This window comes from Nothoprocta perdicaria, unplaced genomic scaffold (assembly GCF_003342845.1).
Source record: "Nothoprocta perdicaria isolate Ctin4 unplaced genomic scaffold, notPer1 scaffold_137, whole genome shotgun sequence".
Taxonomy (NCBI): Eukaryota; Metazoa; Chordata; class Aves; order Tinamiformes; family Tinamidae; genus Nothoprocta; species Nothoprocta perdicaria.
Genome location: NW_020454505.1, coordinates 1,512,955 through 1,539,492, shown reverse-complemented (window position 1 = coordinate 1,539,492; position 26,538 = coordinate 1,512,955). Strand labels below are relative to the sequence as shown.

The 26,538-nt window shown below is 38.0% G+C and overlaps 1 protein-coding gene across 5 annotated transcripts in view; it reads left to right on the top strand.

The window, feature by feature from the left end:
- NBEA (neurobeachin) overlaps positions 1-26,538 on the top strand; it is a 462,643-nt gene that overhangs the window by 186,520 nt on the left and 249,585 nt on the right. For 4 of the 5 annotated variants that reach the window (XM_026033943.1, XM_026033942.1, XM_026033941.1 and 1 more), the window contains exons 32-34: positions 5,148-5,302; positions 9,171-9,297; positions 14,031-14,158. In XM_026033943.1, coding sequence (XP_025889728.1) covers positions 5,148-5,302; positions 9,171-9,297; positions 14,031-14,158 — 410 coding nt within the window. The remainder of the gene's footprint in view (positions 1-5,147; positions 5,303-9,170; positions 9,298-14,030; positions 14,159-26,538) is intronic. The other variant, XM_026033944.1, reaches the window with a different exon arrangement.

Genomic DNA, 26,538 nt, shown 5'->3' with positions numbered 1-26,538 from the left:
ATATTAAAATGATATAATTCAAATAAGAATTGAGAGAACCACAAGGGTTTTAGGTCATGATGGTTTATGAACATCTTCTGTTGCTTTTACTATCCTACTAATCCTTGAACAATTGAAAAAAAAAGCGGCTTGGTTATTTGCCTGTGATTATATGGAAAGCTTTCTTTCAAGATATCAACATACTTGTGTTTATTAACTTAAACTAGTAGTCCAAAGGTGCACACTGTCTAGTCTTTAGAGTGAGCCACGTGCCTGTGATCCGTGTCCCTGGGGCTTCTCCTCGTGCTGCAGTTTGTGCAGCTCTCAGTGCTGGGTTGAGCAGCGTGGCTCTTGGCTGTGCTCACCCTCTCTAGGGGAAACACGAGCAGCAGAGTTCGTTGTTTTGTTGGGTTGTGTTTGTTTTAGCTCAGTTTTTTGTTTGCTCTTATAAAATAAACTTCCTTTTTTTTATTTCTAAGCATATCAATATTAGATAAATAGATTTCTACACTGCAAGCTGTGTAGAAAGCTTCTAAGATTACAGTGTAATCTTAGAAGCAGGACTTGGAAGATTATCTTTTTGGGGGAGTCGCATTTGAGTAGTTGCATGTCCTATAAAGAAGGTTTGGGATAATAAATAATTTCTAAAAAAAAGCCAAATCTTTGTGGGTTTAAAGCTTCTTAGCTCTAATTCTTTATTTTATACCCATTTAAACACTATATGAAGCAAACTACTGCAAATATAATTCAAGCTTTAAGTTCTCTTTCTCCATTTAATATGATGTGTTTTGCCCTGTGTTTTCTTTTTTTAATTGCACATTGGACTTGCATCCCACAGAGTCGTTGGGTAGTGCCCTAGAGCTCCCCACGATCCCTGTATCCGTGAATGAAACCCAAAAGCACAAAAGGTGTCCGAGATATTTTACCGAACGGGACTTGTGTGCAGCTAATGTATGCAGCAGCCCAAGTGCTATCGAATGTAAATGATGAGGTGATATTGATGAAAGGAGGGGATTGAGGTCTCGGGGGGCGCTGATGACGGATTGAACAGAAGCGGCCTCGCGCCGCACGTAACTCAAGTCTGTCGTCCTCAGCGCTCAAAGCCATAATGGGAGGTGGCAGTCTGAAATGAGTTGCCACGGCAAAGAGTATTATTTTTGAAATGCTTTCACACAAATCACTGGGCCCTGCATACAACTTAGTTTCATGCTTTAATGTCATCAGGAGGCACAAATTGGTGTGTCTAATTGTTTGCCACCTGCCAGCAAAATGAGCTGCCAGGCAGCCAGACGGGTTTGATTGTCTGTCAGCCGTTCAATAGATTGGGAGTGACAACATCAAAAATTTCACTTCAAACTCTGAAGCTTTGAGCGGCTTTTCAGAGACCTCTTCCCCACAAGTGCTTCTGGACAACTGCATTTTTCAATTAGTTTTCAATATATTGCTGCCTCCTGCCTCATCTGTCTTAAGGTAGCTGTAATTACATTATGAGCTATATAAACAGATTTCTGGGACGCTGGAGCCTCCATTCTCCAAGTTATGACACGTCTTTCAATGTCAGACTGAATTCCTGGAAAATAGCATCCAGGATGGCATTTTTAGATGCAAACACAAAGGGCTGGCTCTCCTGCATTTGCAACCAATGGTGCATAATTCCTCTCTGCATCCTCCTCTCCTGCCTGACCAAAAAAAAAGAAGAGATGTTTTGGAGATGTTTATTCATCCCGCTGTACAGGGGAGGATGTGAATGTGAAATTCTGTATAATTCTTGCCAGTATGCAATGCTGAAGCTTGCATTTGTTACAACCTAGCTTTTCTGCTAGAGTTTTTAGAGTGCAACTTCTATGGAAATTCAGAGTGGGCTCTTGTTTTTGTATCTATCTCACTGGTTATTTTTGCAAAATGCAATAATTTGCATATATTTGCTGTAGTTAGCTGAATTATTTCAGTAGTGAACATTCTTGCATATGCAGAAATCCTTGAGTTTTTGGAAGTGAAATTGGTTATTTTTGCTGCTGTTAAACACCCTTATTCACTCTTCAGGCTTTGTAATTTCATAAATTGAAAAATTATGGGTTTGCATAGCTTAAATGCTCCATAAAGCTTTTATGGGCATATTTTGAAATATCAAAAGTCATTTTTTGAAGTATTTAGTCTTTTTTATTCCGTACAGAATGTCCTTGGGACGATTTTAAAATACGCTATAGGAAGTGGGCACTCAGTGAGATTCCAGTCAGGACAGATAAACTTACCTGTTATTATGTACTGAGAAAGAAGGAACTTAGGAACTACATTTCAATACCTAGTTATATATTCCAGTAAAATTCTGGTATTATACTCTCTATATGTTTTACTAAATTAACCTTCATTTTTTTTTTCTGATGGACAGAAGGTGTAAAAGAGCAGAATTGAAAAGGTAAATTTAAGATGAAGAGTACTGGAGAGGAAGATTATCTTCTCTATACTAATATGAGTTGAGAAGGTACAATAGATAGTATCAATTAACTAATTGATTAATTAATAGTATGAATTAAACAAACTTGCCCAAGTGTATAATTAGTATGGGTATTCTCTAAGAATTTTTGTTCTAACATTTAAGCAGGAGCATTTAAACTCATGCTAAGAATTGTGGAAAATCCCATCTTAAAACTTAAAAAAAAAAATTACTAAAAAGGTTATTGATATGTGATTGATAAGTTAATATGTATTGATATTATTTTCTCTGTATGTGAGAAAACACAGTGAAGGGGCTCAAATGGAGGGACTTGGGACACAAACTAAATATTGGCAGTTCCCTTTTAACACAAGAATAACCTTTTTCGCTACGAGGGTGGTTTCATACTGGGGCAGGTTTCCCAGAGAAGTAGCAGAGACAATCAGGTATCCTTGGAGAGGTCAAATATCCTTGGAGATGGTCAGAACCCAGCAGGTTGTGGGCAGCCTGCTCTAGGTGGACGCGCTTTGAGCCAGGGTTTGGACAAGGTGACCTCTGAAAGCCCCTTGTAACGCCGACTGCTCTGTGATTCTCTGGTTCATGGCTTGTCAGCTGTTGCTGCAGTCTTTAAGAGCTCGCTGATATACGCTAGTCTATGTGTCATTTAAATGTGGTATCTACAATTTATTCACACCTTTCCTGGAAATAATATGGAGTCAGTTGGAGTTGAAGTCTCTCCCTGGAGAGGCATTCCCTGCTACCTTGTTATCAAAGAATCACAAAGTGGTTGAGGTTGGAAGGGACCTCTAGAGATCATCTAGTCCAACCCCCTGCTCCAGAAGAGACACCCAGAGCACGGGGCACAGGGTGGCAGCCAGGTGGGATTTTGGAATTTCAAGATCTCCAGAGAAGGAGATGCAGGCTTTTTTCCATTGCTCTTGAATTGCAATATCACAATCACAATAATCACAATAAACATTCAAATGAAAAAAAAAAAAAAAGCCAGTCATGGAGGAATTAGGTAGCTTTCTAGTTAGCTCTCTATAACTCATTTTTTGTGCAGTGGAGATCTGAGTCTAAGAGAAAGACTTGAGATTCCAAGAGTCCTTTCTGGAATATCTTTCCTAAAGTAGCAGCTAAGATACCATGCAGAGAAAGGAAGACACAGTCTTGGATCCTGTTAGACAAAGGGAGCTGAAGTTGCCTCCTCTGAACCCCTTGTGAGTGTCTTGACCACTGAATTGAGGATTACAGTCAGGAAGGAAAGGTGGAAGCGCGTCTTCATCTTAGCTGCTCACGAGCAAATTCAGCCTAAAATTATGAATAGGTTGAAGTAGGGCATATTAACCCTCATTTTTTTTCATCAATCTGTTGTTTTTCATCCTGTTTTACACCCTGTTGATTATTATTCAGCAAATTGTACACAGATCTTGTAGAGCTCTTCTCATAGATACCCTTTGTGATGTGCATCTTTTCACCTCCAGTACATGGAGATGTAGCTATATCCTAAGCAGAATTTTATCTGTGTGATATCAGGAGAAAAACAACATTTCTTTGCTCTTTATAGGATTGATTGAATTATAGGTGAAAATAACACTGGATTTTTGTCTTGCTTAAGCCCCAAGGATTTTAGGTAAAATTCTTATTAAAGTTTTATTGACTTTCACAGAACAGCTGCTTTAGAGCTGCTGAGTTCTGGATTTTGTTTTTCCCAGTGGATACAGAAGGATGTTCCCTACCCATTCCGAATTTACACCTCATATTCTTTGTTCCTTTGCATTTTTTTTCTTCATTCAATGATGTTTCTTGCACTCAGGACTTGACAATGTAGCATATATTGTATTTACATTCTTCAAGGTCATTGTATTTCCAGTATTTCCACTGTTGTCTATTCAACAAGACCTTTCAGCTTTCTGCATAGAGTTAGTTTTTCATATCCAAGCCTTGTTTCTTGCCAATATTTCAGATCATTTTAGGTGCCTGGGCTAATTTATCCTGAATGAAAAGAGAGATACTAGTGCTTAGAATTTCATTGAGATTATAAATAATAAAACTCTCTCCTGCTTGGTTTGAGAGCAAGGATCAGTGACCGAATGCTCAGCATAGACACGACTTTTGTTCAGGTGTAGATGTAGGGTTTGCAAAGGGAGCTAACACAGCAACAGGCTCCTGGTTAGTAGTAAGGTAAGTAATGGTAAGATGTAAGAAGTACCAGTAAAGGTGCTTCTTTCCTAGAGCTCTGGTTCGATTTGCACGTTGTTCACAGTGTGTGGGCTGCTGGAGTGGTCTGACAGCCTAAAGAAGTTGGGGGTTTTGTTTGTTTGTTCGTTTTTCATTGGAAAGCAGCCAGCCCTTTCTTCTCACTTCTCTTCAGCTGCTGCTACACTGATCATTGCTGTATTTTTGCCCACCCTGCCTCGTTATTCATGTAGGTTATTAGCGGTTTTCATCTGATAGTAGTCTCAACAACACACCAATCAAGTGGTGGGGAGTTTCTATTTTATGGGCATTGAAAGAGAAATTAAATGAGTTTTTCCTAATCACAGGGACCAGCAAACCGTGCATCAGAATACGGGAGTTGAACTTTATGAACATTCCATTAAGGTTAAAATCATAGACAATGTATTAATGTGTTCCTTTTCAGTAGCAGTCTAACAAAGTGGCGATCTACAATAAACACAAACCCCGGTAAGTCTGTGGCAGAGTGTCCAAAATCTGCTGTTTCTTCCCACAGGAGCGTGGTTGTGCCCGTGAAGAAGCCCCCGCCAGGCAGCCTTGCCGTGACCACAGTGGGAGCCGCCGCCGCGGGCAGCGGACTGCCGCCGGGCAGCACGCCTAATATATTTGCTGCAGCGGGAGCTACACCAAAAAGTATGATTAATACAACAGGTATCGTCCTTAAATATTTTTGTGACTCTCATCTTTTCCTGTTCGTTTTTCCTTTGGTTATTTTGTTTTATTTATTTATATTATTCATCTTTTCTGTGGCTGTTTTTGCACCTTTCAAAACTTAGACTAAGTCTTGTTCTTTATTAGAGCTTGTGTTTTCTCTCGGTGTATGTTTATAAACTTCAGTAGCACAAATTGGGCTTGCAAAACTGTATATAAGTGAATAAATAGTTCTAATACTGTATATAAGCATAGTTTAGAATGGAAATGAGTAGAGTTCTGCAGTGCTCTACAATAAGGGATGTTACCATGATTAAAGAGGGCTGTTCATCCTTCCCTAAATGTCAGAGAAAGTAAAGACTGCTTGTGAGTATATCCTGAATTACTGAGAATCTATATTTTTAGCAATTATTATTTTTAATTAAAAACTATTATATGATTTAGGAGTAAGAACCAACTTAGTTTAACAACAGTCATTGTTCATTAAGTGGCCTGTACGAGGAGAACGAGGCTTTCTTTTTTTTAATTGCTTATAATCACACTGATGGGAAATACAGGAAGGAGCCTGTGATATCAGGGAGGCTGTAGACGATTATATCAGAAATGAATCCTTACCAGGAGAGCAACTGATGTTTACTTCAGCACCTTTTAAACTTCTGGCCATGGTCTGTTTTCTTTCCAAATGCAACTAAAGCACTTGAAAGAAGATCTCTCTTCAAGAATATCACAACTTCAGGCAAAGGTTGAGGAAATGAAAATCGCCCTGGGGTTGCAGAAAATGGATGGAGATGCTTTTGGCATCCTTTTACTTCATGGAATAAAATGGAGATACACTCTTTTTTTTTTTTCTTTCCTTTCACAGATTACCTTTAATACCTGGTAATAGAACTTTGACATTTTTCTGAGAATAAAAAAAAATATATAAAAATCTCATTATCCTGAGGCAGATGGGAGGAATGATGTGCTGATTAATATTTTCACTTACATGAACAGTCCCGTTTGCGTAGCCACTTCTGTCAGTGTTGAATGGATTTCCTTTTTAGGCACTTTTATATTATGAAAAAAAAACTCCAGCATTGATTTTTTTTCCCCGGATGATCCTGGGTAGTGTGAAACTTTCAGTCTTATCAATGATTTAAATTTGATGTGTTTAGCTGGAAAGTAGTATTTCATCTTTAAAAGTAATTCCCTTCAGAAATCAATCATTTCCCTAGCAACATTCTTGGTAGAGGACAGTAGTGTAGATGTCATGGCATGTTCACTCTGAATTAAAGTGATGATTTTAGATCATGTATTTTTTTTTATGCAACCTTTCTTTGACTCCTGCCCTACAGATTTCATGGATTTATGGGAAAGTATTGATCAAGATGGTTATTCAGCAAATATCAGATTTAATTACCAAAAACTAGATATGTACTCAACTTCTTACCGATGTTATTTTGGAAAGCCTTTGTGCCTGAATTCATCTGAGTGACTTTATTGATTATTTCTCTTAAGAAACAGTTTAAAAGCTGTTTTCTGTCCTATATATTTTGCAAGTTTTAATTAGAATACCAATATTTTAGAAATGCTAAATGCATTACTGGCAGTAAAAAAAAAGTATCAGATTGAAAACACACAAGTACATTATAATTAAAAGTGCTTGTTTCATCATTTTTAATTAGGCTATGCCTACAGCAGTTGAAGCAGTGATCTCTTTCTGAGATGCATACAGGAAGAATACAGAGGCCAACTGGTTATCTACTTGCAAAGTCCATAAAGTTGTCTGGATTATTAATGAATTTAAATCAGTATATAGAATTTCATTAAACAACCCTTTTTCATACAGATAAAAAGAAGTGTACAAATTTTTAGACTGAAAACACTAGATGTCCCCCCAAGCCGTCTGTTTATGGTTGTATTTAGAGTTTGTCAAAGGTATTTTGCACCTCCAGTTTTGTCCTGGCAATGTGTTCTGTGCTGGCGTGTGTGGAGTGGTGTTTTGTGTTGTTCTCCCATGGACTGCGGTGTTCACATTCCACCATCTGCCATCACTGTCAGAGTCGGTGTCACTGTCACTGTGTAATGAGATGTACGTTACTAAAGCCCCTTTGATCCTTTTAATGTACCTCTTGGGAGATGGGTTCCCTTCCTTCTTCTCTTTTTATTATAACCTGTTTCTGCAGTTTTTAGAGCAAACTTCTGTGATTCATATCCCTGACTCTTACTTCTTTGTTAATCTACTAGTTCTAGGTCTACTTGACCTTCTCTTCTGGCAGCCTGGTTAAATAACATAACTATTTTTTTTTCAACCTGATTGAAAGCAGTTGACTGTGGAAGAAAAAAAGAACAAAGTAATATATAATATGTAGCATCCTTTCATGAATATAAATATATATATAATATGCATGTTCACATAGACATAGATATGTGTAAATACACATGCACGCACATGCATGCACATATATATAAAGTCTATTCAGCCCTATATGCAAATAGCCCTGCAGTCTCTCCCATGTCCAGCCCAATGCGGTGCTCAGCTGGAGGGAGATGCCCTCTGTGTTTCTGCGTGGCCCTCACAGTGTGTCTGGCTGGGCACATGTTGCAGTGTTATCTAGTCTGAAACCCATTTGTGAGCCCCAGCCCGCCTGCGCTGCGCGTTGCCCAGCCCTGATCAGCTCCTGGTGTGAGGCCACACCGGCCGCTCTGGTGCTCAGTGTGCCCTGCAAATCCAGATTCATTTTGTACTGTTCTGAGTGCCAGTTGCCTTCAACGGGCTGGTCCAAAGTCTAGTCTGAACCTCAATCTGCAAAAAACAATTCGCAAAAAATGTACTGAAAGAGAAAACCAAAAATACTCTTTTCTGTTGCCAGAGGAGGAATTTGGCCTCTCTACCTCGCAGTCAGCTGGCTGACAAAGGCTTTGTAGAGCTTTGCTTTTTATTTGTAGGGAACAGCAAAATAGACGCCCTGTAGGAGGTGAAGGACAGCGCGCTGTCACTTGCTGAGCCTGGCCAGAGACAGGGGATTAGCAGTTGTCATGTTTAAGCCGTGTGTTGTGGCGGTCCCCATGTCCCATGGCCACGTCGCTGCCTCCGGCCGCGCGGCCTCCTCGCGCGGGGCGCCCTGGTGGCCATGGCCGCCGCGGCCTCTCGCGCTGCCCTGTCATGGCTGCCGGCGAGGCCACGGCTTGAACTGCTCCGAGAACTGCTTGGGATTCCCAAAAGGACTTTGAAAAAGGGACATTAGAGTCTTGTTATGTGACTGATACTGTGCCCCGTGCTCAGGGTGACCCTGTGTGTGCAGGGGAGTTGGACTAGATCATCTCAAAAGGTCCCTTCCAACCTCAAACATTCTGGGATTCTGCAATTCAAGCACTAGGTTCTGCCACTACTTTTTGAAGGGCTATACATGTGCAACCTTCTCTCCCCTTTTTTTCTTTTTTTTTTTTACTGTTTTTTGCCTATTATGCAGCCTGTATGCAGCCAAAAGGTTTGTATATACAGAAAAAATAAAATAGTTAAACTCCTATTCTCCACTTAAGCTCATCTTAAATATACCTTTATTTTAGAAAGATCTTGCTTTACAGGATGATGTAAAAATGTTTTCAACTTTGGAATATAATTTGGGAATAATGAAAATGAGGTAAGGATTATTTTTTTGCCTGATATTTAGTAGCTACTTAAGTTTATTATTTTTACAATCACAAAATAAGTAGTTAATTCATATGGTATTTATATACCATATATGACAATGGTGCTTTTAAATTGTTTTAGAACAAATAAGAATATCTATTTAAAGTAGATAAGTAAGACAAAGACTATATTAAAAATCTCTCAAAGTTTGATGTTTTCAAATTGAATTAAGACCTGTATTTTTTTGGGGGACAGGTGCAGTAGACTCAGGATCTTCTTCTTCCTCTTCGTCATCCAGCTTTGTGAATGGTGCTACCAGCAAAAATCTCCCAGCTGTCCAAACTGTTGCTCCAATGCCAGAGGATTCAGCTGAAAACATGAGGTACCTAAACTGTATCTTTTCACATTAATTTTATTTTCTCTTCCAATAACATCATACTTATAAAACAACAAAAAATATTTTTAACTTATTTAAAATATATTATTCTACTATTTGTATACTTCAACGTATATTTATATATATGTTCAGTACTAAGAATGCATGTACTAGAAGAACACTTCACTGAGCAGTCTATCTTACTAGAATTAGGCCAAACACTAAAACTTCACTAAAAGCAATTTTTTAGTTCATGAGCTTTTTATATGTTTCCATACTGATAGTAAAGGTTTTCCTATTGGAACGGAATGCAAGCACAAAAATACACTTTGGCAACAGAGCATTGGCAAGTAGGAAGAGGCCTTGACGATTTTTTCAGAGCAAACAAAGGCCAAATGTAAATACTGACTGCTAAGCAGAGCACACAGAAAAGACACATTTTGGATATTGCCCAAGTGCACCCGTAACTGCCCTAGCAATATTGCACCAGGCATGGTAAGAAATTGCCAATCTCCCTATCTCCATTAGTTGGTCAAACACCTTAAGGTATTAGGTCTTAGGAAGGTGGGAGTTGAGACAGCAGCTAATCTAGCTGCTTACAAGCTGCACAAGTTCTCTTTCCATAGGAGAGTTTCATCCACTGTTAAACTAGAAAGGAAATAAATTTAAATCAAGAAACGTAGGTTATCTGTAAAGTTGTTATGGGTGCTTCATCATTTTAACACACAGCTCTTCTTTTTGTTCATCCTATCTGAAGTATCAGGTGAGTGATGCAGTTGAAATCCCAGCAGTGGGTGTAGGACCAGTCTAAAAGTATGAGGGCTCTTGGCAACATTCAAAAAAAAAGAGGAATGAATAATCAAGAAGAGAATGATGATTATGATTTATTTATTGCTAGGCAGTGCTACCACACAAGTTAATAAAATTATGGCCTACTTGCTTTGCCTCTTGTTTACTTCATGTATTAGGCATGTGCTTCCCTGAGAAAGAAGCGGTGAAATCAGATATTGAACTGTGCCAAAATTAAATTGGATTGGATTACATTTATTTTTAAATCTTTTTAACTGATGCAACAGTCATTTTTTTCACAAGCCTTTTGAAACATGTTTGCCCTAGAAATCAGAAGACCTTTGTTTGCAAAATTTATATTTCAAAATGAAGAACTGAAATTCTGTAGTCACAATTTGAACTCAGAAGTCATTAAGTCATTGTACTCTGAGCAGGGGCTGAACCTAGTGGCTGGAAAAATAATATGGAAAATTATATTTAAAATGTAGATAATGTAGATGATCAGGGGCCTGGAACATCTGCCCTATGAGCAAAGGCTGAGGGAGCTGGGCCTGTTCAGCCTGGAGAAGAGGAGGCTGAGGGGGGACCTGATCAGCGTGTATAAATACCTCAAGGGAGGCAGTGAGGAGGAGGGGGCGGCCTCTTTTCAGTGGTGGACAGTGATAGGACTAGAGGAAATGGCTTCAAACTGAAGCATCGGAAGTTCCACAGGAACTTAAGGAAGCATTTCTTCACTGTGAGGGTGCCAGAGCACTGGAACAGGCTGCCCAGGGAGGTTGTGGAGTCTCCTTCTTTGGAGATCTTTAAAACCCGCTTGGATGTAGCCCTGTGCCACGTGCTCTGGGTGACCCTGCGTGAGCAGGGGGGTTGGACTCGATGACCTCTGAGGTCCCTTCCAACCTTGGGCATTCTATGATTCTATGATAATCGACTTAATCTGCTTTGTTCAAATATCCTTACCCCCACGCCTTTTCTTTTCTTTTTTTTTTTACTTGAGAAAAATCTATAACTTTATTTCAGTAATTTTTTTTTCTTGCTTTGGTTTTACTGCGTGTCAGCTTTTACATGATTGAAAAATGAGAACTGTTTGTGGGATAAGAGAGCGTGATGTGAAACCTGACTTATCTAAACCTTCTTTATAGCAGCTATATGGCAAAAAAGGAGCAGGCAAGGGTGAGCAGAAAAATGGTCCTCAACTATTTAAATAATCTTGACCTGGGGGTAGTGGTTTTGTCTAAAATGAGACTGGGCAAGTAGCATGCTGGGAATTAGGAGAGTGTGTGCCCAGGCCTCAAAATATCCTGTCACAATCCTGCTATTAAAATCATATATGATAGCTAAGGTAATGGATCTTATTACTTCTTGTATTTGATACTGCATAATGTTACAGAAATTGTATAATAGTATGGAAATTAAACACTTTGATCATGACTGTTCTATTAAGAACTCTATTAAGAAGTTCTAAAAAAAGTTTTTTATTCAAATGTTTTACTTTTTTATTATAAAAATATATTTTAATGTTAAAATTGAAATGTTTTTGTCTGACTAGCTCTGATTCTTCAATACAATTTTAAATTTGTAAAATTGAGAGAATATTTATTTTTTGTCACTTCAAAACATTGCATCCATCACTCCTAGTTTGGAATGATGATTCTGTGTTTTTACGGCTTCCATGGATTTCTGTCCTCGTAACACATCCCATGATATATTATAGTGTTTTATTTCAAGTCTTATAAGAGCCTTTAGATATTAAAAAAAAAAAAAGAAAGAAAAAAAAAGACATAGAGAAGTTGTATTGATTTAGTTCCAAAGAACTGAATGAGCTGGATTTCTGGACAAAGAACACATTGATTCTCCTGTCATTTTACATTCATAGTCTTGTTACTTTTGGCAAGAGGAAGGTAAATCTGTAGGAAGTGTATTAGAATGTTACTAGTGCTTTTGAGGATAAAATCCTGCTAAAGATTTAAGTCAAGAAGTTGAAATAACAGCTTCACTCTATGGTTTTAAAATATTATTAGTGTGTTTTTTTTTTTACAGCAGAGAACATGAACATTTCCAGAATTTTCAGTTATTAGGACATAAACTGATGGTTGTGCAGTATTTTTTTCATTGAAGAAGTGATGGCGTTATCTGGAATTTTATCATTTCCATTGAGAAAAATAAAAAATACTGGTGCTTAGAGCCTGGGATTTTATTTAGCTCCAATACCACCACACTAAGAACTACTTCAAAATCACTGCTTGGTTTCCTTGAGGTTTTATGCAGTATATAACAGTGCATTTAACAAAAGCTGTTCTTGTCATTCTCGATAGGTTTTGTCTATTTTCAGAGATTGTAATAAACAAACTGCAGTCCAAAATCTCTCCCTTGATAGATCTAAATCTCATACACTATTTATTTTTGATCAAGTGAAGTAGTAAGTAGTAAAAACTACTCACAGAAATATTTGGGTTTTTCTCCCTGAGAGTTTAAGTAGTTTATTTTAGCTGACTGTCTTAGTGTGCTTTTTTAATCCTCCTTGTTCCAGTTTCTCACCTTTGTGTAATTTATTTTATGACATGTGCTGCTTTTAATCTGCAAAATAAATAATCTTGAACTTGAAAACTATTAAGAGCTTATTTATTTGCCTTGAATGTCCCCAAATTGTAAGGAAAAAAACACACAATATTAATTGTTTGCAAAAGCTTCTTAAAAACTTAATTCAGTCATGGAAACTGCTTACATTAATCCCCGTGGGATGTTTCCAGAGGTCTCTAGCTGCAAAAGCTTGGGGTAGATTAATGTAGCAAATGCAAACCTCTATCTAAGCCAGTCTCCTGTCTTTCAGGTGTAGTCAGTAGAGGCTTCAGCATAATGAAATTTGCTTCAAGTGAAGTAATCATCTAAGAAACAAGTCAGGTCCTAAAGGCTAGTTGAGGTGGTGTCACCTTTGTTTCTAAGGTCGCATCTTCATGTGACCTGTGTCAAGAAGTTCACATTTATTTAAAGTTTTTTTTATAGTAGATAACACCAACAATTTAAGTATCATTGTGCATTCTCTTAGGTTTTATCAACAGCTGTACCTTCTTTGACTAACTAATCTAATTATAATCATGCTTTTAAATGCTGGTAATATCTTGGGGCTCAAACTCAAGCATGAAGAAAACCTCCTCAGCCACCATCAATCTGAGAAGGAGCAGCAAAAATGTTTGGTAGCACAGGAGGCTACACAGAAGGAAGCTGAAGTGGTAACAGTCCTCCCGAGAGAACAGCATAGCTCAGGCTGACATCCTCCCATGATGGCTGGACTTGGGTCCTCAGATACAGTAGCATTATTTCTAGTATTTAATAAGCAACAAAGCTCAAAACACTGCTTCTCATTGTAGAAATATAAAATAAGGAGCATTCCAGGCTTCAAAGAGTGTAGAGTCTCAGTAAGCAAAGTAGAAAGAGAAAAGGCAAAGTGACTTACTGGGATCATAGTGCTCAAAGTCAGAGTGGAACCTTGGCTTTCTTGGTTCTTCTCTCTTCTGCTTCCTTGTCTAGTATCTCAGTGTCAGATGTTGTCATCTGAAAGCTTGAACAAAAAAGCACCAACATTTTAATAATTATTTTAGATAAAGAAAAGCTTTCCATGCTTGCAAATGCCTATAAAAAGTTGAGATGAGCTTAAATACGTGCAATTCATGTATGATTGAATACCTGAGTTTTTTCTTTACATGTTTAAAAACGAGAGAAAAAAGTGTTTTGGAGTGTTCTATAAATGTGTTTTAAAACTTGTGCGGCTGTCAGGCTAGTAAATGTGACACATTTGCTTAAAGTATTTTAAAACCTGTAAAGTAATCAAATTATGAGCGTTCTGTTTTCTGAAGAAACTTAAAGCATCTGGTGAAAGCAGGTCTGATTTGCCATCATTTACTTTTATTGACAGCTTTTCTCCTACTTATATTCTCTGTTTCTTTTCACAGTATCACAGCAAAGCTTGAAAGAGCCTTGGAAAAAGTGGCCCCCCTCCTGCGAGAAATTTTTGTTGATTTTGCCCCTTTCCTGTCCCGTACGTTGTTGGGCAGTCACGGACAAGAGCTGTTGATTGAAGGTACTGTCCCTGTTATACAATTGTCATATTTTGCCTATTAGTCGTTTGGTATGAACAGGAAGTGAATCTGCCATTTCAACAAGACTTTATATAGCTATTTTTGATATATATATGAATCAATTGTTAACGTGTTGGGATTTTCACTTGCTTTCATTTAACTGTATCTGAAGTAATTAAAAGTGATGATTCTCATTCCATTTTCTAAGTGATAGGTTGCATAAAGATACATTCGGTCATCATGGACTTCTAAAACCTCTCTATAATTTACTTTTTCCTCCTCAAAATAATTACATTAATATATATCTATCCGCCTTTGAGAAAATGGGGAAAAATATAATCACAAGTGAAATCAATTCACTTGAAGAAGGATTAATGAAGAGAGTGCTCCAGAATGGCTGATATGTCCATATAGACTTGGTAGGGACACTGTTTGCTCAGGTGGATCAGTTGAAAAGGCAGATAAGGAGTGCTGCCTTAATAAATAACAATACTTAATAAAACTTACTTATTACTTAATAACTCAATAACTCAATAACTTACTATTACTTCATAAAAAACATCTTTAAAGAAGAATATCCTAGAACGCTTTTGAGGATTTTATCATTTATTATGTATTGTCTTTGTGGTTACGAAATGTTGGGAAGGAATGAATCCACCTAAGTAGGGCAGCAAATATGGAGAAAGAAAATAAGGGAATGCAGAAATCAGTGTGAATGATGTAAACTAGTGCACTAAACAAAGAATCAGTGCTACCACAACTGAAAGGGTCACTGGGGAGTTGGAACAAGCATGCACTGGTCCCACATCATACACCCAGCGGAGCTTGTTCCTTCCTGAATTGTTTTTGTACACAGAGCTACTGTTTACTGAAAAGGGGGAAAAAAAGTAATTACGGCAAAGCTGATTATGTTTGAAGATAAAATCAGAAAGAAACCCAGCTTTGTGTTCAAATTCTTTGAGGGAAAACTCCTTCTATTATGCATAATTTTTATCTAAATATCAGTCTTCCGATCAGTGGCCTAGTTATTGCCTGTAAAATGCCACAGTTTTTTTTCTTAATGATAGAAATATTTCCACTTTATGACTGAAATCCTCTAACTAGCCTTTTTTTTCTCTCCTATTTTTTGTTTAATACAAGGAATTGTATTTAGTGCTGTAATTTTCAGAGGTTTCAAGTATTTTATCCTGTTTATTTTTTATCTGTGAGAAGGTTGCTATTCTCCCTTAATGACACCCATACTTAATGAACTGAGCTATTTGCTGAATAAAGAGATAGCTGAAAGGTGTTTTAATGGATTCTATTCTTATGTGTTCTATTTCAACAAAGTTGATTGCAAACGTTCTGCCAATAGTACCCTTTTTTGTCTGACAGTTGTTTAAATGTACAGCTGAAATATTGTACAGATTTTTATACAGTACACATTGGCTTGGATTCACCTGAGCTCTTTTATGGGTAAAAACAGCTCTTCACCAGAGCTATCCCAACTCCTTTTGGTCATAATCGGAGTGTGAACAAGGCTGCCGCGGTTCCCAGCAAAGCCCAGAGGCACCAGGAACCTCATCACAGTATGGCAGGATGTGTTTTTGTCATTGCTTATCTACCTAGAGGAACAATACTGGAGCCTGTGACATGCTTCTGATGCCCACTTGGACTGCTCTCCCAAGTATTGTCCTTCTAGGATTCAGCTCTTCAGTCTCAGGGATAATTACTAACAAACCAAGCACTGAGTTCCATACTAAGCATCATCTTCCCTATCATCTTCCCTTTTGTTTGATATTATGTCTGACTCTTCAGTTGCTTTCTTACTCCTCAGTTTGAAGAACCTTTTTATTTTTTCCAACGTGTAAAAGGAAATCCAAGCAGAAGGTAGATCTAACCACCACAAGCCTCAGGACAGATCTGCTCCTTCTTTCTGAGATGTTCAGGCTCTTTTTCATCTTACCAGGGAACTCTCAGAGCTGCTGCTCTGGTCATTGTCCACTTCCTTTCATCCTTTCTTTCTCCATGGCCTGTGTGACACCCTTGATCTCCACTAACTTCTCTAGCAAAATTCCCTTTAAAAGAGAATTCAGCTTCTCTGCTGCTCCGTTACCCTATCTACTTTGAGAAATCCCCTTGTTTGCTGAAAGTAGTGGTGATTTTACCCCTCAGAAGTGCTGTATTTGTAAAGACTCGGCGAAACAGAGATTAGGGGAGTGATTCAAGATACATGAGTATGCAGAATTCATGTGAGGCTTTAATGATTTAAACTTATTCTTGACAAGCAGTAATTAGCTTGGAAGTTTTATATGAAATAATTGGCTGCATTGTTTTATTGGCAAAGATTTTAGGCCTAACAATTACAAAGTAGTAAATAAACTTTATTTAATCAAGTCTGTAACTGTTGTCTATTTTTCAAATTGGTTAACATAAATATATCTTTTGTATTCTATGAAATGTATTTAGTTTTGATTACTCAAGCTTGAAACACAAAAATACCTTCATTGCTTTTGCTGTCTTTGAGAATACGGTATAAAATATTTCCTGGTCAGATTTTACTAAAACCTGAGTACCTCAAAACACGCTTTTAACGGAGGAAGCTGTAATCTTTCTTTGATGATACTTAATGTGTGTGTGTGTGTGTGTGTGTGTGTGTATGTTTAACTATATTACTGTTTAACTATAGACTTAAGAATATAAACAGTTCTGTAACTTAAGTTTTTGCATATTGGAAATGGATCCCAATAGAAAAGAGGGAGGAGAAATTAAATCTAATTCTACTAAACATGTTAATAATGCTGACTGCCTAGAAGATTTGGTGCTGTGGAGTGGGTGCTGTTGATGGATCTTTGCAAGGAAGTACCCAACATATTTAGGGTTTCACCTCTTTGGAGCAGTTGGGCTATCTCAACCTTCTGATGAAAAAACTTGCAGTTGCACTGTGGCACCCCATTTTCTTTTGACTTGTACTCTTACTCTGTCCCAATTTTTTAGCTGGTTTGCTGTGTAAGAAAATAATATTTAATATCTAAGCTGGGCCATCTTAACTTTCCAGTGGCAGTGAACTAGCCACAGTGTCTGAGCAGTACAAGGCCAGAGACTGGGAGCTCTCTCATTATGGTTAATTTTTCATGTTAGTTCTTGTAAATTCCCAAACATGATTGAGGAACCCTACCCAGTAACAATCTGGTATTGCAAAAGACATTTATTGGTAGAAGTTTTTGTCTACTTACTTTCTGAAATAATACTAATTTTTGCTCCTTTTCATTTCTTCAATGACATCCTATAGTTCTGTCTATATTTCAGATGATTGACCAACATCCTAGAATATTATGTAAGTAAAAAATGTCCTTAGTGACAGCTTGAAGAGTGACTGACTTGCAACTGAATGCAAGTAGTTTCAATCCACCAAACCCAGTCTAATACTTCCGTGGTTGATCAACTCAGCTTTTTCAATACCTCAGAGAATAGCAGTTGCAAAGGTTAAAATTACCCATATAGAACCTAATTGGAAACAAACATGCAGTATGTGCAGGTCACATATTTAAGCTCAGGAATGCTCATTGTGGAGTTCCATTTAACACTTGGGCAGATACGTTTTCACTAATTCCATTTCCATATGGCCTGCAAATACCTTCCATGTAAAGCACATTACAACATTGTAGCTTTTAGGTGAAAATGTTATGGGCGACTGTAAACTGATCCATCTCCAAAAGAAAAGTTATATCCTCTTTTTGCCAAGCACACATGGGTTGGAAAAAAACAAATCTCTGCAGCTTGTCCTGGCATACTTACGGTGTCCATGTCCAGACCTTACTCGTGTACAATTCTTTCCTTTTTCTTTGGTGAGAAACCAAATGAGCTTTAATGATTCTTTTCCTTTTCCTCTGTCACTGCCTGGCTGTACTGTCAGCCAGATAGTCCTCCTAGTTCTTAAAAATTCATTGTTCTACACGACTTAAATCAGACAAAAAATGTTTTCATGCTGATAGGAACAGAAACTCCTTTTCCTCACCGACTCACCACATGGCTCTATGAAAATAATCAGTAGAAGTGATAATAGGCAAGATTCATATTGGTGTGGGATGGGAGACTTCTTGAAACAATTGAAAAATGGCATAAAACATTCCTGTGGGAATCGCAGACAGACCTTGAGTGCTGAATGGCTCTGCTTTTAGAGCTCTCCAAGACTTGAGAGGAGGCACCGCTTGGAGAGCCGAGGGTGTTTGTGGCTGCTAATCATCAGCGTGTTTTCGTTGTATCTTCCCTTCCACAGGAGGATATTTACCAATGCTGCCACAATTCATGTCTCTCACTCTGCCACGTCCAAAATACTTGGTTTGTTCATGTGTCCAAGAATGTTTTCTTTCAACTGCTTAGACTTTTGCTAATTGCTTGCCAGGCTGCGGCACAGCTTGTGATCAGCATTCTGACCAAAAAAAATAGGAAATAATGAAAAGTCTGTATTACCAAGAGAGCAAAGAATAAAGAAATGCAGTACTATGCTTTTAAGACCTACATTAAAAGAAATCAAGAGCACATAAGCAAAAACTGGAGCTATTGTGCAGGCAGCAATATGAGAGGTCAGCTATCGAGTCTGATTTAGCGTGTTTGTTAACAGCGAGGACTACAGTGCAAAACTGTGCCTGTTGCTTGCATGTGAAATGGGAAGCAGAGGCCTTCTGAAGAGATATGTGAATCATTTCGTAGATAGCTACAACCCAAGAAAAGCAAAATTTCCATACAGCCAAGTGCTAAGTGCGATATTTAGGAACAGAGAATACAGTCTCTACCTAGAGGACAGAGGATGAGGGAAGCAGCAGCCCAAAAGACAGTAGGGATTGCTGCAGTAATTAGTGTACCCAGAGCCCTCTTACTCGGTGCTGAGGCAACAAAGACTTGTCCAACCCTTGGATTCTTAGAAAGAAGAGATAAGGAGGGGATTTCATTTCCGTGCACAACTCGGGCAAAACTGCCGTTGCCCATGTGTATAGTTAGCACTTCAAGCACGATACAGTCATCCTGCAGAGGGAAGAAAAGAGCAGGGCACAGGGATGATTGAGGGATGGGAGATAAAGTCTGTGAAGGAAGATTTCAGGAGCTTGATTTATTGAGTGTACTAAGGAAAAGAGTGAAGCCGATTGCAGTGTGGAAAAAAAAGGAAGTTACATTCTGCAGAATGTTTTCTTCTCGCTATCAGCAGGGAATAAGCGTATGTAACACTGGAAAAGCTTACTAGACTTTGCCACTAAGTGTCGAGATCATCCTTAGTTGTATTCTTTACGATGGTTTAAGTATCTTTTTTAAAACAGAGTCTTGAGTGCAGCTTCTCAAAAGGAAAATGCCCAGCCTCTGGTACCTGTGAATCCCCATTGCCTCTGTACTTGAGCCATGCAAGGAAAGGTAGCCCACTTTGACCTTAATTTGTTCTAACATTGTAGTCGCTGGCTGTATTCATATGTTCATATTTATTCATATGTTCGTCATGTGCAGCTGTGCTTCAGAGCCAGCTAGCCGCCTGCAGGGGTCAGTAGGAAAAGGTGTTTTCCCTTGTTCTGCCTTTGGCCAGATGCAGTCAAAATGTCCATGTGAAATATCAGAGATGATCACAGTTTCAGTGATCTGTTCATCTATTTCAGTGAAATAGATGTTTCTCCTGAAATGGCAGAGATGAGTTTTTTCTCATGTAAGTGGCATACACGTATATATGAGAGCAAACTGATTTTTATTTTGGAGTTGAGAAGAATTGTAGTCATCATCTTGAGGGCATTTTGGTATGGCTTGTGAAGTATTCTCTCCTTGCCCTGCACCATGAAGTTTGTCTGCTCAGACAAACCTCATATAAGCCTCATGGAAGCTATAGTACAGTCCTCAGATTTCAAAGAGAAAATGTGTAAGTGCACAGCCATGCATATACTGTAATATGCTTTCTTGCAGGTACAGCCATGCATACACTTTAACATGCTTTCTTGCAGGTATGAGACTCATGATAGCACTGGGTGAGGAGGATAAGTTGGATAATATCCTTGGATAAGTTTTGACCATGTTAGCCAGTTTCAAGCCATTTAACACAGGAGGCTTAAGAGAGAGTATTTTTCCACAGTCTTAATGAAAATGGGTATCTGGGTAAAATAAAGGATAATATATTATCTTGGTTGAGTATTTCATCAGCTTTGTGTTTCACCTGTGTGTTTCATCAGCTGAAGTATCTGCTGGGCACCATCATTCGGGACATACTCACACAGTTGCATCTGTGATATAGTGAATAACTTGAATGGTTTGGTTGAATATGGCTCAGGATTTGTGGCTGTATATGTAATGCACGGTGTTGGTGCAGTGTTTCTCGTAGTGCAGGAGAAGGAATTAGAGATAACTCATTTAGCAGCATTAATGGTAACTGTGGCCTGAGAGAGAGTGCAGGATGAATTTAGCTCTGTTAGGCATCAGAGAAGCCCTGTTAGAAATTAAAGTGAAGGTTAGAAATGTTTATGTGGGAAGACAGGCATGAATGCTCAGACCGATGCTGCCTGCACGGGCAGCCTCGCTGAATGTGGTTGCCCTGGTCAGTGAGGATCAGTTCAGCTTATGGATTCTGTGGGTTTCACTGAAACAGGAGCTTGCTTTTCAAGGCCAAGTTGTTGCTCCTACCTTTCCCCTCTGTCACTGCTGCCCCTCATCCTCTCTTTCCTTGTGTTCCCATTGTCTCAGGGTACTCTCTTTTGCCTGGTAAGAGATCATGCTGCCGACTTCAGATCGTTCAGGGAAAGCTGATCTAGCCTTTGAGCTAGAGTTTGGTTTTCTTAACTTACGGTGCTTACAGATTAGTTGGGTGAAGGAGGTAGAGTTTCTGTTCCTAGATTTCTTTTTATCTTTCAAAAAAAACATTTTCAGAAAGATTTTAGTGAAATCATACTACTCTCCGAAAACTTTCAACTTGTCCTATTTAACTAATTAAATTGGATGTTGATGATGATTTTTTTTTTTTTCAGAAAGTTTAAAACATTTGTTAACACTATCACTAAGTGTATGATTGAATATTGTAAAAGGCTTTGGGTGTTTGCACATTCACTCTGTGTGGATGATTTCTGCTTATCATGAATTTCTGCAGGTGATGGAATTTTTAGGAGTTTCTTTACAACCATGGAGAAAATCATATTTTTTTTTTAAACAGGAAAAGAAAATCCATGAACTCCTCTAGTGGATTTAAAATACTGCTTCTGATTGAAATCCCCCATGCATGGGGTGTATTCCTTCATAAATGGAAATGTAATCCCTTCATAAATGGAAACCAACTGTTTATTTGAGACTACAACTACTCAGAGGCTGTTGGTGTTTGATTTGTCAGTTGTTCAGTTCTGTATCTGTGACTAGTGCTTACTGTCTTACTGAAAGGTTTCCCAGAATATTTGTGTTTCCAGAAGCCTGCATGGTAGGAGCAATGGAATGATGAAAGGATAAGTGGATATTCAAACTTACCTATTTTATTTACATGTATTCCGCAGGATCAAGTTTTGAAGCTTTACAACTTTCATGCTTTTTTTAGAATGTGCTACTGGTATCAAGACAAATCCCAATATTTTCATGTGAAGGAAGAACTGAGAAACAAGTACCAGAGCAAAAATCTCTTCTATGTATACACAGTGAAATCTTCAAACTGTAATAACCTCCACGTGGAGTTACTGAACATTTTTTCTTTTATATAATACTCATTTTTGACACCTTTAAGAGCATGTCCTGTAAATACTAGAAGGTGAAGAGGCGACACATACATCTGCTTTTGAAGATTTAACTCTTGACTTGCTGAAGTTCTTGTGCACAGAAAGATGTTCTGAGCAGATGTTTAACACAGCAGGAAACACCATAGATCAGAGATCCAGATAGCAACTAGAAAACACAGGGCATCTGGCACCTTCTTGAAAGTGAACCTGCCAATTATTAATTACACATATGCGCTACTCTATCTCTGTCTAATGAATTGGACACTTACTAAGATATATTAGACTATGTACCAGAGGTTAACTGCTCATGCCCTCTGCTTTGTCTTTGGCTTGTGTGGTCCCTGTGTAACTTAAGGGTAGAAATGGCTGTGGGCACTTGGATTTTATGTCCCATCATTCCTACATTTGGCAGCAATCAGGGCCTCATTTTCCATTTCTAACCAACAGCAAAAAAATTGCCTGAAAATGTAAGATTGATTTTACAGTTTAAAATTATGTATATTCAGCAGAATATGTTAAGATGCACCAGTAAAGTATCTGTATATCTATATCTTCTCAGGAAAACAAGTACTGGAAGCTAAATACAAGAGTAAGATTTGCTGAAAGATGTGTTGAAAGCTCTCCTTGAGTACTAAGAAGCTGCTAAACGCTTGTAATCATTAAAGCAGTATTAAGAGTGCTACTACAATATATGAATATACATATATCACTAGGAAACCACACTGACAGTGTTTGTCCTTTAAATGGCCTGAAGAAGTGAAGAGAGTGTTAGAGCCTGTAGGGAAGGGAGCAGTTTGTGGTCTTCAGATCACACTTGACCTTCAGCCGTAGTGCCGCTTCCTCACACATTTTATTTCCCAAGCCAGTATTCCCTTTACAAGCAGGGAAGGCCCTAGTGAGGACTGGTCTTTTGGCCTTAAAAGTCTAGTAGGAAGACCCCTCCTCGACTTAAGAGTCTTCTCTCCTTTGTCTTAAAGCCATCAAGGTCAGATGTCCCTCCACCAGCCCTTTTGTGCTGACCTGCAACTTTCATGCAAATCATCTTTATTTTTTTCTTTCTCTCTTTTTTTTAAGTTTACCACATTCATGAAAAAAATAATTATCAAGGGGGCTCTTTAATGTTGCGTCAAGCAAATGATTTTTAAAAGATTCTTGAGAAATCTCTTTCCGTATGCAAGCACTACTGTAACATAGCCTGTAGGTGGACTCATCATATCAGACATACAGCAGTGCTGAACTGTACCACTGAACTCAGTCGTGCTTTTTATTATTTATTTATTTTATTTAAAGCAGCCACCTTTTTTTCCCTTATTATTTTCTTCTTTACTGTCCAGGCCCAAAGAAAAACGAGGTGGTGTGCCAAAAAGGTATTCAGTATCTACAGGATGTTCATGCTGTGCCTGAAGCTCCCCACAGGCAGAGGTTCTCTGGTTCTTATTCCACTTAATTCATCATCCAGAGCTCAGCGGGGGACTCTGCCTGATTTTGGACTTGAAACACTTAGGCTGGTATTTGCCCCACCCTTTGTCCTCGAAAGGCTTAAAAATGGAATCAATCTACTTTATTATCCCAGCAGTATTTTCCGGAGAACTACCTAGCTTGGATAAACTATAGGGTGCAAATAACATCTCTGTATCAGATTTTGCCCTGAAAACTGCATTTTGCATAAGGTAGAGTTTAATAATCCTTTTCCATGTAGCCTGATCTCTGCATCCAAGTCCTTTACAAAACTAAGCTCATTAGGACAGGTAACAGTTTCTCCTTCCTTTTTCCTTAACTCTTTGTCTCCTGCTCCTATGGCCCTGACTGAAACCTTTTAATTGGTGGCCAAGTTTAACAAAACACCCTATACTTGTCCTGTTGATTTAAAGGCCTTTTGCCTTCTGCTTTCCAAACCTTCAGGCCATAAACCCAAGAGTGTTCTGCAAAAGCTCCTGGGTGAATTACCTCAAGAAGATACTTCAACCAAAAGGATTTATAAATAAGTATTTTTTAAGTTTCGCTTTTGATAGAAAAAGAGTGTTACAATAGCATAAATGGTCATGAACCATCAAATTTGATTTATCTCCATGTTAACAGTCTCCCTGCAGAGCCACTATCATCTTTGCAAAGAGTGAAAGGCAGTTGAAAAGAAGCTGTTCTTTACTGTGTTCTGTCTAGCTTATGCTATCATTTACTTAAAATAAAAATCCTGCTAAACTTATATATATTGTCTTATACTATGTCTTTTTTTTTTCTGTACAATGTCTTGTGCAACTTTATGTTTTTTTTATACTAATAGTAATGGCTTGCAGTGGGAAACCCTCACACTGAAAGAACGTGTCAGATAATAGACACAGTTGTGGGATGTCAAATTAAGATGGGAAAGTGATGTCAAAGCAGGCCTAGAGAGAGCCCATAACGTTACTGTCAAGGAAATAAAGGGAACAGAAATACAAGAAATACAAGTTATTTCAGAATACTGTAGCTGTGGTGCAGTTTTGTGAGACGCTGTTTTGGAATGATTACCATTTGTCAGCAGGGCTTCAGGATAAGAATGAGATCTGATGGCTGCCAACCAAGGTCAGCAAAATCCAGCCTGGAAAGGGGGCTTTTTTTTCCTCTGTTCCTGAATTCCCTGACAACATCCATCACCGAAACAAAGTACCAGTTCACCACCAATTTGCTCGGCTATATACAAAAATTAGGCTTATGCTACTCAGGAGATCAGGCCTAGTTAAAGTAACTATCCTCTTGGCCTTAGAAATTTAGGAAGTTGCGTGAGTTACATTTATTATATTTTCAAGGAAAGCATGGTGTAATTTTGTATCTTATATGATATCCACCTAGTCTAGGATATCACTTTAGAAAGCTAGCCCTAGAGCTTGGAATTAATACTCTGATTATTGAATTAATTCACGTAATTTACTATTGAAGTAATTCTTCAGAAAATTATTCTGTAACACAGGGAGGAGAAGGAAGGAGGGAAAAAAAAAAAGAGGAAGGAGGGATAGATATTTCTTCATTTTAATACGAAAAAAAAAAAACCCTGAGTGACATTATTAGAATATAAAATTTCAGTGTAGCTGGATTTCTCCAGATGTGTTAAATACATAGCAACTGTTCATTTGTTTTTATTTAGCAATTTTTGGTCAACTTGATGAGGAAAAGAATGGCATCATGAGAGACTGCTTCATGATGGAACGTGAAAAACATTTTAACTTTTTTATATTTTAAATTAATTTGTAAATGTCTCTTTCCCATTCATTTTTCCTCCCTTCATCCCTTGCAGTAGAATATCCAGGCTAAGGGTTGTGGTGCAATTTCTGCCACAGGCTTGAGCTCACTGAAAGGTGATATAAGAATAGAGGGGGAAATCATGAGACATTGGGATCTTGTTTTCATTTGTACATTAAACTGATGGGAGAACAATCTGGAATGGCCTCTGCTGAGATTCCTTGTAGATAAGTAAGGATTTTCCGGAATTTCTCACTGATGCTGTTTATTTTGCAGTTTGTTCCAAGCTTCCATCCCTGCAAAAAGGTTTGCAAGCTGCCCAAGTCCACCTGAAACTGCAGTTGACTTGAACAGAAAACCAACAGTTTAATGTTCTAGTCACCTCCAAGGTTTCATGGGTTTTAGTTTGAGAAGCTGCAGTGAAGTGTCATCAGTGATGGTGTAGTTTTGACCTGTTGGCTAGAAGAGGACTGTGGAGGAGATGGAGCCACATTTGTTTTCTAAATTAAATTCTAATATATGCTAAGTACTGTCTTGTTTCAAAAAAAGTCTACTTCACTTAAAAGTAAATTGATATCTTATAGCTAGCTTTACATTTTACTCTTCCATATGAAAAAAAATCATTTTGTGGCATTAATGTTGATTAGAGACTGTTCTCAGTTGATACAGGATAGATTTATATCAGTTTTAGACCTGGTCTGGAAAATCAGTTGGCTAAGTGCATTATTTCACTGTGTCACAGCAGGTATTTGAAAACTATCCGAGTAGATCCTGTTTTTAAGAGAAGCACAAAGAAAAACAATTGCAGATATTGAGTAAATCAGGAACGATTGCTGGCAGAGCAAAATATAAGCAAAGGTGTTAGATGATAAACACGATCAGTGTAGAAAATCTTTGTGGCACAAGAAATGGACCAGTGGAGGTGGATTTTATTTTGTAGATTAAGCCATTGCGTCCTCCTTTGATGAATGAGAATTTGTTTGTGCATCCCATTAACACTAAAGGAAAATTGACAAAAATTCCTGTTGTTGATATAAAGCTGGACTCTTCAGAGCCGTGTGGCACCAACTTCAGTTTTGTTCAGTACGACAGCTCATGGCATCACAGTACAAAAGTCCATAATTTCAAAAAATAGATTGTGTACATTGTGATAAATCCAGCTTCTATGGAAAACTTCAAACTTTTTTGCCATTCTGTGGTTCTTTCTGGACATTTTACACTCCTCACTTAGATTCTTTTTAGTAGTGGAATGGTGAAAATGTACAGGTTGTCTTATTTTGAATTTATGAAATTGTTACATAGCATTATGATGCTTTTTTATTATCCTTGTCTTAGGATCTCTTTTATTTTACAACTCCAGCTAAAATGAACCAACACTTTGAGTTGAGTTTGAAAAGATTAAAATCTCATATGGAGGTTGATCTATAAGTGTTCGTTTGTAATGTTCATTCTAAGAAAAATCTTTT